Here is a 19690-nt window from a genome sequence, read left to right as displayed (position 1 = left end):
TTGAGCTCAGCTGTTATGAAGATGATCCCATAAACTTAACTAGCTTTTGGAGCCAGGCACTTACAGCAAACGACACCGGGTTTAGTCAGTGCGTTGCAAAGCCCACGTTTTGTGGGAATCCAGCAAGAAGAGGTCCACAAAACGCGACATGCGACTCGAGATGTCCAAGTGCAGTGCTAGAAAGGCCAAAGATCACATGAACCTGTGGTCACTAGTTAGAAAATCTCTTGGGATTGACCGTTTTCTGAGAGTTTTGACTCACCATGCTTGCAGCCCCGTCCGTGAAAACGTTTGAACTTAATCTGTGTGTCCGTGGCTGCTTTATTTCCTGACGATGCCATCGTGACTAAAGATGGTCCGCTTTTTTACAAAACGGCACTCGAGTCGCCAGCGCCATTACGAAAAACCACGCTGATGATTGAGCGCACAGGAACTAAAAAGTGACCGCAATCTGTCCTCCCTGTCTTCCGGTTGACGTATTTTACATCTGACGCGCCTGATGACTGTTGACAGAGGCACGCCAGTCAGTGTTGAGCACACGATGAGCTGTCGAGCGTGCGTTCCCGCCCCGCCGGTGGTGACGCGCCCCGGAGTCCGGTCCGGCTCCTGACCGCTGCGCCGCTTGCCCGCCGGGCGAGGCAGGGGGCGCCGGTGTGGGTGCGCGGGCGACGATAAGATAGCACCGTATCCGACGACTGGCGCGATCGCAGGCTCGCTCACTCTGAACCCGGTCGGCTGCGACTCGGTGGGAGCAGTTCGTCCGCGTCCGGCAGCCGGCAGTTGGCGAGCGGGCCGAGATGCGTCTGACAGTGGCCGTGGTGACGCTGCTGGCGGCGGCCGCCGCCTTTGACGTGGAGGACCTGCCTCCGATCGACACCATAGCGGACCAAATCAACTCCGGCCAGGTGCCAGCCGAGCGTGTGGCGGAGATGGCGCGCGACGGCCAGGTACCGATCGAGTACATGATGGATGTCAAGCACAGCCTGACGCCCGAGGCCAAGCGGCGCGTGGCTGAGGCCATGCACCGCCACAGCACGCCGGCCCCGCCGCCGCCAGTGCCCCAGGAGGCCGGCGACGACGAATACGAGTACTACGAGGAGGAGCCGGAGGAGCCGGAGCTGGAGCCGGAGTCGGAGCCAGAGCCGGAGCAACCTGAAGTGGAGCCGAGCCGGGGCGAGCCGGCCACCTATCTGGAGCCGGAGGAGGCACCGGCCGAACCCCGGCTGCGGGCTGGCCAAGCGACGGCCGGAGATGGCCGCCTTCGGGAGGACGGCACCGGCGGCGGCGGCGGCGGCAGTTCCGACGGTAGGTTGGACTCACGTAGCTCTCCTCCGTACTGGTGGGAGCTTGCGGCGGGACACGTCCTGCAGCCTTGTCATTTGGTGGGGTGTGGGCTGCGGCGGGACACGCCCGGCAGCCCTGTCATCTGGTGGGGGGGGGGGGGCTGCGGCGGGACACGTCCGACAGCCTTGTCATCTGGTGGGGTGTGGGCTGCGGCGGGACACGCCCGACAGCCCCGTCATCTGGTGGTGGGCGGGGGAGTTGTGGCGGGACACGCCCGACAGCCCCGTCATCTGGTGGTGGGCGGGCGAGTTGTGGCGGGACATCTAAGCATTGTTTCCCGACACAGTTTGTCATGAGCCCCCCAGATGCATTTGCCCTCGCCCCGATTCGCCGCTTTTCTTCACGCAGACTGATAAGGGAAAGGGTGCGATCCTTTGTCGTTTCCACACTAACCAAGAAGGAGCTTAGCAGAAGATATCATTAGATTGTTTTTTACCGGAGAGGTACCTTCAATAGACCTTACGGGGATTCATCGCCCCTCCCCCCATTAGGGCAGAGGTAAAGAGGACGTGGCGCTACGGGTCCGGCGTGGTGCTGTCCACCCGGTCCTGGCCCGGCAGTCTCACCGGCCTGGTCTGACCGTGCCTCGGCCCCGCAGGTGGCGTCATTCCTGTGCCCCGTCCGGGTGATGTCATCGATGACGTCAGCGCGCTGAGGATCCTCGGCTTCTACTCCAGACAGGAGTCGCAGGTGTGCACCGGACGCTTCCAGAATCTGTACAACTTCTACACAGCCGACCGGACGCTGGGACCCACCAAGGTAGGTCGAGTACTGCGGACATCGAGTGGGCAGGTGCCCCATACTCACCCCGCGATCATGGCTCGGAGTTTTAGCTCTCGGTAGCTTTGGTTTCAGCCACCCACCAGCGCGAGGGCTGGGATCGATGGAGTCACCTCGAATCGTGGACCTTCGTCGATTCCACGTCCAAAACACTACGACACAAATTTAAAAAGAGGTCGGCAGTCCCATTTGTCGTCAAGGATGCTCCGATGCGTGTGCAGAACGTCTGCTTACGACACGGTCATGTTTTTCCACCTGCCAGAACGGAGCACACAACGTCGAGTCATGTTTGTACCGTCCCGACGCAGCCTTCGTCTTCCCACAGAACAGGATTGGTCCAAGTTAAAGCATGCAACACTTCCTACAACATTTGTTTGCAACGGGAAGCAATGAGTCGTCTGGGATCGTCCCATGAATTGCATGATCTTGAACTTACCACAGGAATGTACGTCAGTGCTGTTGGTGTACTGTAGAAGTTGCATTTCTATTACTTTGAGCATGTTTCAAGACTTAACTCAACTCAACTTAACTGACTTTTAATAAGACACGCTTATGATGCCGTGCCTATGGCACGACACTGCCAGTCATGCTCATGACATACAACTTAGCACCCTCAGAACTGCCTGACAGCAGGATGTGGCGTAGGAAATACGAAGTAGGCCATGCGGAGCTCTAGTTTCCTTTTTTATCCCTTGGGAAGTGAGGTCCTATCGAAGCGAACTGGCCTGGTGAAAAGTGCTAATTTTGGATGTTTTTCGTGTACACTCTTATCAGGTCTCAGTTTCATGACGATGTGCCGAAAAGTTCGATATGTTTTTTGAAAGACCTGCTGGAAAGGGGTCGGTAGTTACCAGGCTGTATCATCATGGAAGTTTTTTTCAAAGGTAGCGCGACGCGCGTGGTCGTGCATCTCCTTACGTGGCACCCACGACTGAAGTGGCCATCTCGCCCAGATCCTAAGGCGTACCACCCTCCACATGATTTGAACAAGTGTCACAGTGACCATATTGCCTAAATCCCTATGTGCTTTGTCCCTCCCCTTCCCCCCATATAATTTGAACAAGCCCAACGCGGGAGCTGTTGCACCGCCCACTGCACCTTCCTTCAAGGAAGTGTTCCAAGTTTGTAGGGGGGCTTGAACTGACATAGTTATTTTGAGGATAATTCGGTGCACTTCACAGCCCTACCTTTCTTTGCACCTCAACTCTTCTGGATTCTGAGCTACACTCCCACAAAGATGTGCAGACTTTTCGAGGAAGCTGTTCCAAGGTCATCCAGGAATTCATGATGCCATCATGTCATTCAAATCTTGCCATTCCATTGGTCATGCGGCGATCAAGACCTAGAAAAATAGCATTGTCAATTCGTTCATATCGGACATTTTGAGCAGGGTTTCCAGATACAACGACCGTTAATTGACTCTACATCAACGTTGTGCAAAATACGATGACTTCATAAAACAATGACGTAATAAAAAGTATATTCACTAAGCGGAGAAAGTTTATTGCTTAGTGCAGGATTTTCCACTTAAAAGCATACTAGCAGTTATAAGTGAGCCTATTTCATCAGATCTGATGCTTGCTTCAATATCTTCAAGTGTGAAACATTCCTTTGGAACAGTGCTTGTTCCTGCTTGCCAAAGCCACTCCAGCCGCATGAAGATCATGCCATACTGACGGAGCTAGACTAGCATCATGCCATACCGGCGCAGCGGGACTGACATCTAGCTATACCGGCGCAGCGAGACCAACATCCAGCTATACTGGCGCAGCGAGACTGACATCTAGCTATACCAGCGCATCGAGGCCGACATCATGTCATACTGGCGCAGTGAGACTGGCATCTAGCCATACCGGCGCAGCGAGACTGACATCCAGCTATGCCGGCGCAACGAGACTGACACCGTGTCATACCGGCGCAGCGAGACTGACATCCAGTTACACTGGAGCAACGAGACTGATATCATGCCATACCGGCGCAGCGAGAATGACATCTAGCTGTAACGGTGTAGCGAGACTGACATCTAGGTATAGCGTCGCAGCGAGACTGACATTTAGCTATACCGGTGCAGCGAGATTGATATCATGCCATACCTGCGCAGCAAAATTGACATCATGCCATACCGGCGCAGCGAGACTGACATGCGAGACTGATGCCGATAAACACGTCTGGTGGGGAAGTGGGCTACAATCAGAAGGTTAAAGTCATCGCCGTCTGAACGTTGGCCGAGCAAGAGCGGATTACCCTGCTGGCGGAGGCCTGTTCTAGCTACCCGCGTCTCGCCTGGAGCACGACATAACTCTGCCCAGGCCAAGCCTCTGCAGTAGCCTGGGCGTGCCAGTCATTGCTCCCCCGGCAAGATTGTCTCAGTCTAACGCCAGGAATCGAAATCGCTGGCAGCCGTCGTTGGAATGACGCCAACTCCTTCCAGGCTAGGAAAGATCTTGAGCCGTAATTTCAGCCTTGATCTCACTCCGTTTGCAAATGTCTGGTGTTTCTTTCAAGTATTTCAAGATTTCGAGAAAACTAGCACTACACATCAAACCGAACGTGTCTGATATAACAATAAGTAATGTAACAATAAGTAATGATATAACAATAAGTAATAAAATTTGTTCCTCCAATTGCTCTGGTGTCTAAGAAACTGTCTCAAAGCTGTATAACTTCGTCTAAAACTCCGTTATCGCATCAGATTAAACGATTCCCTAGACATTGTCAAACAGACACTTCCTGTTATTTCAAGAGCTACGCATGCTACAACAATGCGGAAGACTGCGCTGAACAACACTTCGAAAACTCTCAGATACACACTAGTGAACACCGACACATGTGGATTGTGATGAGTCACGTCAGGTCAAAGGGGTGAAGGTGAGTTTTGGATTGACACGTCTGTCTATATCAATGACTGAATATGCCACATCAATGGAGAAAACGGGGCAAGAACGACCTTATTGTTCTGCTAGATATGCGCCATTATGTCTTAATTCGTATAACCTTTAAACGGCAAAATGTACTTCCTAAGTTTGAGCTTGTCCCGTCTGACCTAGGACCTGACCTGATTCTACAAAACCACCAAAACGATGTCAACGCGCGCTCAAATGAGGGTCAATTTATCCCCACAGTTCTTTTTTTGCGGTGTTCGAATGGTTTCCGAGTGGCGCGCTGTAACCGCACCAAATTTTTATGAGCTGTAGAAAATTGAATAACAGGTCGTTTGGTATCAAAAATTTAGACGTACCTTGCGGGGTTGCTGACCTATCATAGGTCAAGGGCGGGTCATGGATTCAGTGGTCACAATGTCTAGGGAATCGTTTAATCTGATGCGATAACGGAGTTTTAGACGAAGTTATACAGCTTTGAGACAGTTTCTTAGACACCAGAGCAATTGGAGGAACAAATTTAATTGGCCTAGCGTCAGGTATAAAGGTCAGACCGAGGCCAAAACTAACCTGCTTTGTTGCTCTAGAGCTTGCTGCATGAGATGGTGTCTAGTGTTCATTTCGAATATCTTTATAACAGGAATCGCAGTATATATCTCTAATAGGCCTTTTGAATGTCAGAATAGGTCACTGACCTAAAATGACCCAGGTCAACATGTCGTTTTAGCAACATGCCACCCAGTGCAATAGTAATTGACGTTTATTCAAATGCCGCTCAGAGCAGTCTTGTATAATTTTGGTCAACATGACCTGCGAAAGGTAGAAAAAGGTCACTGACCTTCAATGAGTACCGGTGGCCTTTTGCTTTGAGCAGGCTCGTAGGTTCTGGGGACACTTTGGACATAAGTCTGAAGTTTGACCTTGTTTGGACCCTTTCGACCCAAACGTCATGACCTAGGATTGTTAAATTTGGACACCAGTGCGCTCACATACAGACCAGTACACCGTGTGAATTTGATGCTTCTAGCTCTCTTGATTTTTGTGATCTCAGGGGTCAAACTGACCCCCACCAGAGTGAAGGGGATTCTTCCAGCCCCCCCCCCCCTGGGCGCACGAATCGCTACTGTTAGGAACTTTAGATTTATTTTATGATGTGTTGCCGTAGTGTAAACTCGGGTGCCCATAACTTAAGCTCCGTGCTACCGATCCGAATTTACGGTTCAAAATCTATATTGGAAAACAGAGGGGCCTCTGAACTCCATCCTCCCACCCTCGCAGGGCGTGGGCTAGCAGACGGGCTCAAGGACATCACGTATAACATATTGACATTGCGTAATATGTGAAAATGATGCAATATCTTGACACGACGCAACATGTCAACATCTTCCACCAGATAAAGTGCCTGATTTTGCGGCGTGGTGGCGACAGCAGCCATCGCGCTGCGCGTGTCGCCTGGTGATCGGTGGTGTCGCGGCGACTGGACCTCATTACCGGCGTCTGTCGTGTCCGTCTCGTCCAGGTGGATGCCGAGGTCGAATACCTCAGGCTGTGGCGTGAATTCGCCACAAACGCCACCAACCTGGACTTGTCTTCACTCGACCGAACTGACCTGGTGGAGCTGTTCATGGTGCTCAAGCATGGTGGAGTTTCGATGCTGAGCGACCAAGATCTGCGTGAAGTAAGTCGAGGGTGGTCGGCAGCTGACTGGGGTTAATTGAGGGTGTTCAGTAGCTGACGAAGTAAGTCGGGAGTAGTCAGCAGCTGACTGAGGTGAGTTAAGGGTGGTCAGCAGCTGACTGAAGGGAGTCAGGGGAGGGGGGGTCAGCAGCTGCCGGAGCGAGCCAGGCACGATCAGCTGGCTGAGAGACCGAGGGCGATCAGTTGGCTGAGATGAACCGGTGAACACGCTGATATTTCGCCAGTTCTTCGATTGGATTTATTTCCGTTTTCAATGCGAATGGGGCTGGGTTGGGAATGGAGGCTTTCAGTACGAATGAAATACTAAGCACAGAACAATCGAGCCACCCTCATCAGTTGAAGTTTAAAACGTGTCTTGCTATGTGACCACACTCGATGTATATGACACAACACAAACTTCATCATGAACGGCAGCATGAACAACTTGCCACTCACACACATGACATAGTCTTGTTCGCGTTCAGCGAAGTGTCTCATGTGACATATCATATCAAGTCCAGCCTCTGATAACCTCAACGGCCTGCACGAATGCGTTGCTTAAAGGTCCCTGCTACCACAGGCATGCTGCGGTTGAGCTCTGTATAGCTGACTTATGCTCGGCGACTGCCTCTGATGCTGCGCTGTGACCGGAAGGAGGACCAGTAAAACGCTGCCCATGTTTGGCTTCGATCATTGTTCCCAATATCACGCCATCATGCTGCTCCTCAGCTGGTGACAGCCATGACCAACTTGGAGACAACCTTCGCCGGAGCCAAGATTTGCGACTACTTTGAGAAGAGCCGCTGTAATCTGAATCTGTACAAAGGTGAGCGGTGCAGAGGCTGGCCCACGGCTGGTCAGGCCGCATGTGCACCTATGGCTGGGACGGACGCATGTCTGAGATCCGACAAGCCAGGCAGGCCAGTTCGGCGTGTGTAGTTCCGCTCTTGCTGAAGGCTAAACGTCTCGGGTGAGAGCATGTCCACGCGTCCTGTTCGGCCGGGTCGATATCTGTCGCCGGTTGTGGCGAGGCGAGCAGCGTCTGACGCCCTGACTCGGCCGTGTCGCTCACCCCCCCCCCCCCCCCCGCCTCGTGTCAGACGTCTGACGCCCTGACTCGGCCGTGTCGCTCACCCCCCGCCTCGTGTCAGACGTCTGACGCCCTGACTCGGCCGTGTCGCTCACCCCCCGCCTCGGGTCAGACGTGCGTGTGAAGCTGGCCTACTCGGCCGTGTCGCTCACCCCCCGCCTCGTGTCAGACGTGCGTGTGAAGCTGGCCTCTTCCACGAATCGCAACGAGCTCCTCCACTATTGGGTCACGTGGCGCAACCAGCTGTCGCGCAACTCGCCCCGGCTCTACGGCACCTACGTCCGCCTGCTGGACGCGGCCGCCAAGCTGCACAATTGTGAGTGCTCCGACCGGGCGGGCCCGACGCACGACCGGTCCGCTACCGACCGTATTAGCAGTTGGCACCCCCATTCCATCAGAGGATAGATGGTGTATCTGCGACGTTCGAGGGACGCCCGTGTCACGGTTTTAAACTAGGCGAAGGTGGTTTGCGCTGTGTTACGGTGCCCGTGCGGTGTTCTTGGAATGTGGAGAGATTATGTCCTCAGGGATGGACTCGCACTGCGCTTCGCGGTTTCCTTTTGGGACATGAAGCTCATTAAGTGAATAAAATATGGTCCCGTTTTAATTTCATACTCATAAATCGTAAATATACAAAATGTGCTGTAAATATCCAAAATGTGCTGCGCTTGAAATCACTCCTCTATTTCACAATGACGCGAGGAGGGAGATGGCACAATGACACAATGACGTGTGCACACTAGCACCATGAAGGTCACCCGTCTGGTCGTCTGTGGCCGGTGACCGCACCTCCGTTGTCCTCACAGCCAAATCGAACGCCTGGGACCTGGTCATGTACCCGTATGCGCACGGAAACATGCGTGACCTGCTCAGCCAGCTGGAGCGCATCTGGGAGAAGGAGATCTCGCCCATGTACTGGCAGTTGCACACGTACGCGCGGTACCGACTGCGCGAGCGGTATGGTTCCGATGCGGTACCAGAGCGCGGCGCGATCCCGGCGCACCTGCTGGGCAGCCTGGAGGCGGACGACTGGAGCCCGCTGGAGCACCTGCTGCAGCCCGTCGCCAACGCCAGCCGGCTCGACTTCCACCGGCGCTGCATGGACCACGTCAGTTGGCGCGACCCCGACAGAAACTAGCAGCGACGCAGCTAGGATTTCGCTCCGGAGGGGCCAAAGCGGTGCATAGGGGGCTTTTTCAGCCAACGGACCCCATTCTAACCCTATCGCGGCCCTGTTTTTACCAAGGCCTCAAAGATCATTCTTTGATGTTTTAGAAGCCTGGCCCTAGACACCTCTCTCTGGCCCCCGGAAGGGCATGGTTCCAGAGGCCCCTCCCATTGACTACGTCACTGGCCAGCAGACGTCACTGGCCAGCATCAGCCATTGACTGTCACTGGCCAGCATCCCCCATTGACTACGTCACTGGCTAGCATCATCCATTGACTACGTCACCGTCCAGCATCACACATTGACTATGTCACTGGCCAGCATCACTAATTGACTATGTCACTGGCCAGCATCACCCATTAACTATGTCACTGGCCAGCATCACTCATTGACTATGTCACTGTCCAGCATCACTCATTGACTTTGTCACTGGCCAGCATCACCCACTGACTACGTCACTGGCCAGCATCACTCATTGACTATGTCACTGGCCAGCATCACTCATTGACTATGTCACTGGCCAGCAGACGCACCTGTGCGCACACGGCGGTCGCCAGGCCCCGTAATCCAGCCCACAGAGATGGTTTCTTTTGGGACTGTTTTTTCGCCTTCCTGTCATTTTTGGCACTCGCACGTGCGTGCTTGCCGTTGATTTATCTGTTTATCACGTCTCGTTTTAAAACGGCTCAGGGTGGTGGTGGCTGTACTTGCCATAACTTATTTGCAGAACGTCGAGGTACGTGACCTGAGGAGGGCGGGCCGGCATCCTGTACACGCGACTCGGTCTGAACGGCACCCTGATTGATGACGCCATGTACTCGAAGCTGAACGTGGCTGCACCTGGCAGCGACAGCGTGCTCTTCCTGCCGCGTGTTTTGGATCGCTGCTACTCGACTTACCGCAAGCAGATAGCCATGTGAGTCTGTCGCTTTGAGCTCCGCTTTGCCGGCGTGGAAGTCTCGCGGCGGCGCTAATCTAGCAGTGTTTGCCGGAACACGCCTTTGACGTTGATCACTGGGAGGCATTGCAGTTCCAACAAACCAATCCGTCTCTTGTAGCTTCGTGATTTAACGGATGGAGTAGAAGGTGATACGTAACAGACTGACTCTTGGCTGGCTCTCGACTATCAGTCTGTATCCACGTGAAGAGCAGATTTATGAAGCGTGTCGCTCAGCCCTCACGCTTGCTTTGAAGTTGGACTGCCGCCCGTACACACTGCCGTCCGTGTCGTCATTTGAGCCGTCTTTATTCCTCGGCAGAGCGATCTACCCCACCAACACCACTCTGTCCGACTACATCGAGTTGGTGGAGCTGTCTGGCACCGTGCACAAGTTCAACGAGCGCGCCCAGTCAATGTTCGCCGACAACTTCGGCTTCCCATACAAGGACAGAGAGGGCTTCCGCGGCTACGGTAGGCCATCAGGCGAGAGCCGGCCGTACTCAGCGCGTCGACGCTCAGCGCGGCCTCCTATCTCACGCATGTCAGGCACCTGAGGTTGTGGCCTCTTGTTCGATTACTCGGTCTCGAAGGGGTTCAAGCCTGGACCAGTTGACCAGGGGCAGCAGCCCTGAAATTAAGAGATTGTAGAGATAAGCGCTGCGTTTCCGGGTTTCAGCTGAGTGCCTGTGATATCTGTGACACCTGTGGCACCTGCCACATCTGTCATACATGTCACATCTGCCACTCCTGTCACATCTGTCACATCTCTCACATCTGCTGTCACACCTGTCACACACATCGCATTTCTCGAATCTGCTGTCACACCCGTCACACCTGCCACATCTGTCACATCTGTCACACCTGCTGTCACACCTGTCGCACCGGCCACGCCTGTCGCATCTCACATCTCTCACATCTGCTGTCACACCTGCAACGCCTGTCACACCTGTCACGCATGTCACGTCTGTCACGCCTGCCTCGCCGGCGGCAGGGCTGGACCTGGCCATCGGCGGCGCTCGTGCGCTGGCCGCCGTATCGCCGCGGGGTCTCAGCAGTATGCTCGGCTTCCAGTCACTGAGCGACAACAACGGCACGCAGCTCAACCTCCAGATGGCCCACATGCTCAAGGTGGGCAGGGCGACACAGCAGGGCAGGGCGGCCCGCAGTCAGAGTACTCGCCGTGCGACTGGCTCCGTCGCACCTGTCAGCCCTTGTGACGGATGTGACAGCTCGAACCGTGCCGGACGACGCGGCCAAGCGAGCGGTCAACATCTTGACTATCTGTCGGACGGCCTGTTGTAGGGATACCCAAACATGTCATGGCTTCATGTCTTCATGTCTTTTTCGGTTTGCTCTTTGCAAGACACGCAGCGTATTGTGTGCTTGTGGTCTACCATGCGCACGTGGTCGCGTTGGCTGCTCTTGTGCAGCAATGGACGCCCCGGTCCCTACTGACTCCGTCATGCCGCACACTCTCTTCTTCACCACCGTCCGTAGTCGTGCGACTCCGTTCATATCCTAGTTTGCCTTGACCTGTCCCTGCTGACTCCGGCATGCTCACACCGCCCTGCTCATCCTGTCCGACTTGCTATGTCCTAATGACCCCGTTCTGCTGGCCCTGCCCTTCTGATCCTACCGCTCTGTCCTGCTGACCCCTCTTTGCTCCGACTTTCTCCGAGTCTCTGTGGCCATCTTGACCTGCTGACATTTTCCCGCAGACACCGACTTTCTTACCCTTTTCACACCACATCTGGTGCCCTTGCCCAGCTGGTTGTCCTGCCCGGACCATGTGCTGTTGAGCTAGGCCCGGTGCCCCTGCTGAGCGGGAGCCGTTGTCCAAGCTGAGCTGGATCCGGTGCCCCCGCTGAGCTGAACCTGGTGTCCCTGCTGAGCTGGAGCCGGTGTCCCTGCTGAGCTGGAGCCGGTGTCCTGCTGACCCGGCTCTGTGTTGCCAGCTGCTGCCGCGGATCGCCGCCTCCATGGCGGCCCTGCGCTGGCAGGCGGATGTCATGACAGGATCGGTCCCCGAGTCGGAGTACAACAGCAAATGGTGGGAGTACAAGTGAGTTGTCGACCCGTCCGCGCCACACCTCCAGCATCGACGGCTGTCAGCGCGCACTTGTTGGCTCCTGACACCGTCACCAGACAGTGGTGCACATGTCCGCTGTCCAGGGACGGCCGCGGGATGGACGCTGTGAGCGCAAAGTCAACTGACCGTGGATGGGCGCGCGCGAGGGATGGGCGCGTGTGAGCGGGTGGGCACCGGAGCCCGGCGTGTTTTCAGTGTCGGTGTAACCGTATGCCGGGCTGGACAGGAAGGTGTACCAGGGCGTCTCGCCGCCCGAGGCCAGGGACGAGACGCACTTTGACGCCTTCGCGGACGGCACCCTGACGCTGCCCAGCTACCACATCAGGTGAGTGGCGGCCGGTCGACGTCCAGCCGCGCAGACGGACCGCCACGGCTGCCCGGCCGGCGAGCTCGTCATGAGAGAGCCACGCTGCGTCTGGCCGGATATACCGTGATCGCTTGTTCGTGACATGGCGGCCGATTTCACAAGAAAGATCGCGTGATCCCCTCTCGCGTGGATTTAGCGACCTGAGCGCTGCTCAGCTCTGGACACTGTATACCGACAAATTGTACGCGACAAGACAGATCAGTAGGCTGGCGGTCCCACAACATTCACCGTCTCCGTTTCCTTTGAGCATACCTGGTGCGGTGGTTTGCTCCTTCACCACATACAATATGTACTTCAGACAATTGTAAGCAAAGCGTGCGTCAAGGACCTTGGAAATGGTTACATTGAAGGCAGTGTTCCACATGTGTATGTGGTTTTGAACTGGAACATCCATCTTGAAAACCACTCGGTACAGTTTACTTCCCTGCCCTTCTTAAAACCTAAAACCTTCTAGTTTCCAAACTACACGCCCGTGAAGACGTGTGGGCCATTTTGGGGAGAAGGGTTTCAGGTCACCCAGGCATCCATAACGCCAAAATAGCGTTATTTAAATCCTGACATCCCATTGGTCATGTTGCGATCAAGACAAAAAAGATTGCCGAGTCGTTGATGCCTGGCGTTCGTGAGCAGGATTTTCAGGTATAACAGCCGTCAACTGGCTCTCAATCAATGTTGTGCAAATTACGATGACGTAATCAAGCAATGACATATTGAGGAACATATTTACTAAATCGACAAATGGTGTTGTCTTGAGCGTTATTTTCTATTTAAAAGCACACCAATAGTTATAAGTGAGCTTGTTTCATCACATCTGATGTTTGTTTCGGTACCTTCAGAGTTGGAACATTCCCTTCAATGAATGTGTTATGTGTGTGTCTTTTACCTTCAAGGTGTCGCAGTTCCGTGACCACAGTCCGATAGCTGTCATGCTTGTCATGACCCAGTCACGACATGGCATTTGAATGTCGCCAGCTTGCTTCCCATCCGTTTGGCTGTTTCGATAATGTCACACGGAATGCTCGTGGGAATCTACCAGACCTGATGGCGCCGGTGGTGTAGCGGAACAGGACGCGGCACCTGTAAGCAGGGAGCGGCAGCTGGCTGTGTTCGCACCCCGCGGAGAGCGACCAAGCCTCTCCGAGCGGGCCAATCGCGTGCTGCGTACGAACCTGTCATGACGTCTTATGTTGTGCTCCAGATATATCACTGCCCGTTTTAACCGCAAGCTTGAGCAAAACTATCCCATGCCTCTAACCACTTAGGTTGAGCGGTCAGCGTGCACACAAAACGTTTGGTAAACGAGGACTCGCATCCCTATTAACTCAGACAAACATTGCCAGCGAAATATCCATGTAATTCCTCGCAAAGTTATCAGTTGGCTCGTGACTAACAGAATCCGCTTTCTAGAAGCTTAATCGCGCTGATGATTTCTACACATCCGATTTTAACAGGAACCGAGCTTGGTCATTTTCTTTTGACGTGAATGATGAGGCTGGCCTTACATCTGGCCGTAGCACCAATGTCGCGACGCACTGCGGACTGCCGCGGCCACCGCCTTACTGTGCCACCGGCTCAACTTGTCCCGATCCGCCCCTGTAGACGTTGGCTGGCCGCGGAGTTGGAGATTGGGTTCTCGGCAGAGCCCGAACCCAAAGCTAGGTCAACCTTCTCACCTACTTATTGTATGCGGTGCTCGGTCGATTCGCACTTCTTTCATTTCCCTATTGGCTGACGGCTGTCTCCGCGGGCGGAGCTGTGCAGCTGGTGGCGGACTCGCCGTCGCCGGCCTGACCCGGCGGCAGGTCAGCGTCCGGTGGCGCCGATCGTGCTGACGGTGTGGCTCGCCGTGCCGCAGGCGGCTGGTCGGCGGTCTGGCCATGTTCAGCGTGCACAAGTACCACTGCCGGATGTATGGTGACGTGAACGAGCCGCTGTCCCAATGCGCCATTCTCGATAACCTGCAGCTGGGGGTCAACATCAGGTGGGTGCTCCTGGTGTGACGTGAGCGAGCCGCTGTCCCAGTGCGCCATCCTCGATAACCTGCAGCTGGGGTTCAACATCAGGTGGGTGCTCCTGGTGTGACATGAGTGAGCCGCTGTCTCAATGCGCCATCCTGGATAACGTGCAGCTGGGGTCAACATCAGGTGGGTGCTCCTGGTGACACTGCGGCCAGACAGGCAGCCCGCTCTCTGCACCCTAGGTCACGACCTTGGCTCGTGATCAGACCAAGAGACGTGCACTCGGTGGGGACTCAACGCGCGGGGCGTCACGAGGGATCGTCCTGGACCGTAGTGGTAACGTTCGCTCTCCATCAGCACCGGATTGGGCTATTCTTACTCCGAGGACGTTAAAGTGAACTTGGATGCTCAGAGCTTGTCCCGAGTATGAATTTTGTATGTTCCGTTAGCGAGTTGCTTGGCTCCGGACTGTCTTGATCGGGGAACGAATCGGAAGATGCTGCCGGCTGAGTAGATTTACAAAACCGTGCCAAGACCTTGCCACATCCCTTAGGAAAACATTTCACAGCTAACGTCACGAACGGAACCAGTCGTCACAGAGTCAGCGCGCACGTCCAATACAGTGTCCACACACGTCTTCGATAGTAATGTTTTGGTCGGCGGCTGAAGCCATGTGCTTGAGTGAGCGGCGTAACTGCCTCGTGCGCCTCCTGCCTCGTGACGAGCGCCGGCGTGCTGTGTCTACGGCAGGAATGTGCTAGTGAAGGGAAACTCGAAGCCGTTCGGGGACCAGCTGATGCAGCTGACGGGCCAGGCCCAGCTGTCCGGCCAGGCCATGGTGGAGCAGCTGCAGCCCGTCACCGAGTGGCTGGTGCAGTTCAACAATGCCGTGAGTAGCCGCAGCTCGTCAGACGGAGGAGCATGGCGCCGGCCAATGCAGCCGTTCAACTAGCGTGGTATTGGGTTGTACTTTTGGTTTGATGCGTGCAAGTGGTGATGCACGCGCACCTGAGTGAGCAGCCGGACGTGGTTACGCTCACCGCCGACACCAGTCCCCGGCGTTATGCCGCGTCGCGTGAGCCACCGATGGCACCGCTCTGTCGACGCGATGTTGACGAGGGCGGTCCCACAGACGGACCCAAGCCGCCGGGACGGCGAGAACAACCAGACAATCGCCATCATCGTGGGCGTCGTGATCGCCGTCATCATCCTCGGCCTGGTCGTCTTCTTCATCGTGGCCAGGAGACGGCAGACCAACAAGGTACACGCGGGCCACCTTGGTCGTGAGCAACGATAGTCCAACAGATAGTGTCCTTTGTGCCACGTGTGAGTAAAAAAGACACTTTTGGTGTGGGAAAGTGCTCCATGGGTGATTTTGACAGGGTGAGCCATTTCTGAGTACTCGGGTGTTTTTCATCACCGCCGTGTGTGGGAGCGTGTTGCGTTTTTTCGAGTGTTTGCTACGCGCAAGGTGTGCCAGCGTGGGCTGACTCGCGCCTTGTCTCTAGGAGTACAAGAGCGCGCCGACAAGGGAAGTCAATACACCACAGGAGGCGTAAGGTGTCTCCGCCGCGGAGCCGGACCTACCGGCGCCCGGCGGTAGGTCCGTAGGATCAGCCGGACCTACCGGCGCCCGGCGACCAGCTGTCAGCAGATCCGGGCAGATCCGAACCGCCGCCGACAGATCCGGACCGCCGCCAGCGGAACGGGCTGCCGCTGTCGGCAGATCCGGACCGCTGTCGACAGATCAAGATTGCCGACAAGCCGGGACATCCACAGTCGTCAAACGGCCACCGCCACCAGAGCGAGACGGCAAGCCACTCGGCCTGTGTGCTGCCCCGGGGCTGACAGGCCAGCCCTCTGGCGGCTCGTCAAACGCGAGCAAACTAGATTAGCCTTGCAGTTAATTTCACCGGTACAATCCGACGCTAGTTTAAATGAGCGTGCACGTGTTTAGTTATTAGGAAGAATAGTTGCTTCACCTGTCACGTGTGGTGCTTGCTGCATGTATGTGCTTTTGTAGAATATGCTCTGTTATATCTAAGCTATGTAGCAAAATACGCTTCCTTCCCGTAATAATAATTTCATATCCTCGAAGGCGATACTATTTGGTGTACTCGGACATAGTTAGGAAACATATCGCTGTTTCCGCGACACGCATGCCGTATTTTTGCCAAAGCAATTTCAGACTGACGATGGCATCTTGTTTCAGCTATCACACAAATGTGCCGAAATGTTCCGCAAAATTGCCGTGTGTGTGTCGAAGATTTTTCACTGCAAGTTGTTTAGCTATAATAACACCATGCAATTACTAAGAACACGTTCCGTATGCTTCTAATCATTTTTCTACGTTATAGTATGAAGTGCGTCACTGTATAAATAGCATCGAAGCGTCTTACGGCTTTTAGAAAAATGAAATAAATGTTGTCCTACTCTGGTGAGTTCGGCCCGTCATATTCAACCGCAACTCAGCGTGTGCACTACTTTGGAAGGTCATGTCTTTTCATTGAAGAAGCAAAACTAGCTAAAGCAAAGCTAGGTGCGAATGTTGGCTTGTTGAGACCGTAACATTGTCAGACCTAACATGTGAAACACAGTCGGAGTTTCATGGCCACCGGGGCCATTTCACCATATCAACATGTAGTTCAACCGGCGCAGTTCATCTGAGTCTCACATGCGGCTCCATGGCGGGCAGCTGGCTCCGAATACCTCAGATCGCTCAGACTGGGTCATGGTCCACCAACCACGTGATGTCTTCTAGCCAGAGGAGTGCACTCTGGTCAGGTGACCGTCGGAGCGGAGCCGTGTGCGGGGCGGCCTGAGGTTTGCTCCTGTCCCGGCGCTGGGCGAGGGACAGCGGCCGCACCTACCAGTCAGAGCCGTGTGCGGGATGGCTTGAAGTTTGCTCCCATCCCGGCGCTGGGTGAGGGACAGCGGCTGCACCTACCAGTCAGAGCCGTGTGCGGGGCGGCCTGAGGTTTGCTCCTGTCCCGGCGCTGGGCGAGGGACAGCGGCCGCACCAACCAGTCAGAGCCGCGTGCGGGACGACCTGAGGTTTGCTCCTGTCCCGGCGCTGGGCTAGGGACAGCGGCCAAACCACCGGCTGATGACTGGCAGACCGGAGCGGGACTGGAGGAGATAAAGCGCGTGTTAAGGTCATTCTTTTCATGCACCTTCATGGACGCAACCAAACAATTCAAGACTCGGCGATGGCACTTGGTGAGGATGATGACAAGACCAGCAGCCCTCCCTGTTAGCGCCCGTCCCGGTTGCGATCACAATGATTTACATTAAGGTGTGTCATCAGAAACAAAACCAAGTGAGACAAATGATTGTTATGGCGCTGGAGCCCAAAAGTACACGGCATGGCAAACGTTCTTCCCAAAGACTTAAATTCGTGAGGCGCGATCCGATCAAAATACCGACGTAAACCGACGTCCGGCGTTGCAGTCACCCAATGCTGGGCGGCGTCCGCCGCCACAGGTAACACCAAGCCGTGGGCGGCAAGCGACACCAAATACCTTTGTGTAAAGAAATGATGCTACCGAGCGCTCCTTAAGCCGTCGTACGAGACTGCCCCGGCCTAAAGTCTATTATGCGGATCAGACATTTTGATTTGACAGACATTGCCCAATAGATTGTCTTTTGGCGAAAACTTTATGTGCTGTTGAGTATGAACTCGTACGAAATGCTGGTTAGCATTGCTTTAGACTTTCACTTCTCTAAGACAACTCACGTGATGCAAACAAAACTATGTGTAGGATATGACTCAGAATATATTGTCTGGTGTACAACCAAATACATATGGTAAGTTCTGCAGCCTGTACCACAGACGTAGAAGGAGGGGGGGGGGGGGGGAGGGGCGGTAGGATGACCCCATGCACATCTTGCTCGTCGCCGAGCCTGTGTAGTCGATGCACCGGCCCAGACAGCAACTGCTCACAGACTGGAAACCCAAAACACGTGTTGGCAGAGATCGCACGGTAGCAGAAATACCTTCGCAGCTGAGCTTCACATATTGTCGAAGCTCCAGCTCCAGCCCCAGACGTCCTCGGCAGTGCGGCGCTGCGTCGCACTCATAGCGTAAAACCAGATAGGGCAAGGTGGCCAGCGGTGCCTGCACTTTGTTCCGCAGCACGCAGTCGCTGAGGTTTCGCAGTGGGGGCTGTGTGACTGGTTCGTGCCAGGGAATCAGTTCGGTGTACCTCACGGCATCGAAGTTTATCGCTGAGATGACGAAGACCCTGGGCTGAAGAAGACCCTCAGTTTGCATCTAACGAGCGGCGCGACGATCGGAACCGCCTGTTCGCGGACCATGCGGTTTTGTCCCACACCATGTTCAGCAGCAGCTGTTCCGGACGGACCCAGTGCACGTTACGCAGGAGGACTGGCTGCCACCGTGGCCTATGTGTGCTGCGTCAGGTCGCGGAGCAGCGCGATGCTCCGGAACAAGTTGCGTAAGCCAAAGTCGCAGCCGCTGTTTCGCCGGATGGTGGACCATACCGATGCATAATGGCCGACCACGCACTGGACGAGGTTCTTGAGAGCGCTGCGGGAAGTCTCGGTAGAGGTGTGAACTAGGAGCAGACCAGCGGCCAGTGTCCGCTATCTGAACACGAAAGTGAATATGTTAGAACAATTCGCTACGGACTGTTAGAACAATTCGCTACGAACTGAGCATTAGATCATACGAAATTTATTGCGCCTCTTTAGTGTCTATAACTATGCCGATATCCAGAGTTCTCAAACGTGACGGAATACATATCAACAAATATGCTAGTCAGCACGAACCAACCAGCAAATGATGCGACATACCAGGACACAAGGTATGATGATAAGTAAATGCTTAACAATGAGCACATGAAATCTCGATTGATACTTGATCGACTTTAAGCACTCATTGCTATAAACTCGAGGATAGCGCGTTTTCATGTTTACCTCACATGGTTCAATGGCCCGATTCCCCGCTGGGCCGCCACGTTTCGGACAAAGCAGTTTTGAACGCCGGAGGCCAGAAAGTACAGCAGCTGCTGGTTGATGCCCAGCTGCTGAATTAGGTTGACTGGCAAGTTTGGCACGCGCCCTGACCTAGGCGTGAGTGCCACAACGCCCCTCTCCCAGACCTCTCTAGCACAGGTCTTGTCGATGTGTCTAGAAAAAAAAATTCGATCCCGTGGTCGTGCCGTCCAAGCTCAGCAGCAGATGGGGGAGGTTTAGCTCGTTGCCACGCAGCTGGCAGATGAGCCAGTGTACGGGTGACTCGGTGGCCAGCTCAATCAGCCGGAACACGTCGCCTATCGTTTCGGTGTTGATCTACGATATTTGGTTTCAAGTAGCCAGTCCATCTCTGCTGTCTTGTTGAAAGGCGATGATAGCAACAACGACCTGCTTCGAGCCA

The 19690-nt window shown here is 54.7% G+C and overlaps 2 protein-coding genes across 2 annotated transcripts; both read left to right on the top strand.

Moving 5' to 3' along the window:
* The first annotated feature begins 797 nt into the window (after positions 1 to 797).
* LOC119111449 (angiotensin-converting enzyme-like) lies at positions 798 to 8908 on the top strand. The gene is made up of 6 exons (XM_037235265.1): positions 798 to 1032; positions 1943 to 2103; positions 6523 to 6681; positions 7410 to 7506; positions 7883 to 8086; positions 8577 to 8908. Exons 1-6 carry the CDS (start codon positions 798 to 800, stop codon positions 8906 to 8908), a joined length of 1188 nt encoding a protein of 395 aa, XP_037091160.1.
* An 818-nt stretch (positions 8909 to 9726) lies between these two features.
* LOC119112054 (angiotensin-converting enzyme) lies at positions 9727 to 16729 on the top strand. Its single transcript, XM_037236029.1, has 9 exons — positions 9727 to 9854; positions 10198 to 10349; positions 10870 to 11006; positions 11834 to 11940; positions 12194 to 12292; positions 14190 to 14315; positions 15043 to 15181; positions 15425 to 15553; positions 15801 to 16729. The coding sequence occupies exons 1-9, from the start codon at positions 9751 to 9753 to the stop codon at positions 15849 to 15851; spliced, it is 1044 nt and encodes a 347-aa protein (XP_037091924.1). The 5' UTR covers positions 9727 to 9750; the 3' UTR covers positions 15852 to 16729.
* The last annotated feature ends 2961 nt before the right edge of the window (positions 16730 to 19690 follow it).

The sequence above is a fragment of the Pollicipes pollicipes genome, unplaced genomic scaffold, assembly GCF_011947565.3.
Source record: "Pollicipes pollicipes isolate AB1234 unplaced genomic scaffold, Ppol_2.1 Scaffold_7261;HRSCAF=8764_pilon_pilon_pilon, whole genome shotgun sequence".
NCBI lineage: Eukaryota > Metazoa > Arthropoda > Thecostraca > Pollicipedomorpha > Pollicipedidae > Pollicipes > Pollicipes pollicipes.
Note: the sequence above shows the minus strand (reverse complement) of the source record. Positions and strands in the feature narration are given on the sequence as shown.

Excerpts from the sequence above, each read along its gene's own strand:
- LOC119111449 (XM_037235265.1), top strand. The coding sequence starts at position 798 with ATGCGTCTGACAGTGGCCGTGGTGACGCTGCTGGCGGCGGCCGCCGCC. Across the intron at positions 2,104-6,522 it reads GGACGCTGGGACCCACCAAG|GTGGATGCCGAGGTCGAATA; the intron begins GTAGGTCGAGTA and ends CGTCTCGTCCAG. Across the intron at positions 6,682-7,409 it reads GCGACCAAGATCTGCGTGAA|CTGGTGACAGCCATGACCAA; the intron begins GTAAGTCGAGGG and ends GCTGCTCCTCAG.
- LOC119112054 (XM_037236029.1), top strand. The coding sequence starts at position 9,751 with ATGTACTCGAAGCTGAACGTGGCTGCACCTGGCAGCGACAGCGTGCTC. Across the intron at positions 11,007-11,833 it reads AGATGGCCCACATGCTCAAG|CTGCTGCCGCGGATCGCCGC; the intron begins GTGGGCAGGGCG and ends CTGTGTTGCCAG. Across the intron at positions 15,554-15,800 it reads GGAGACGGCAGACCAACAAG|GAGTACAAGAGCGCGCCGAC; the intron begins GTACACGCGGGC and ends CCTTGTCTCTAG.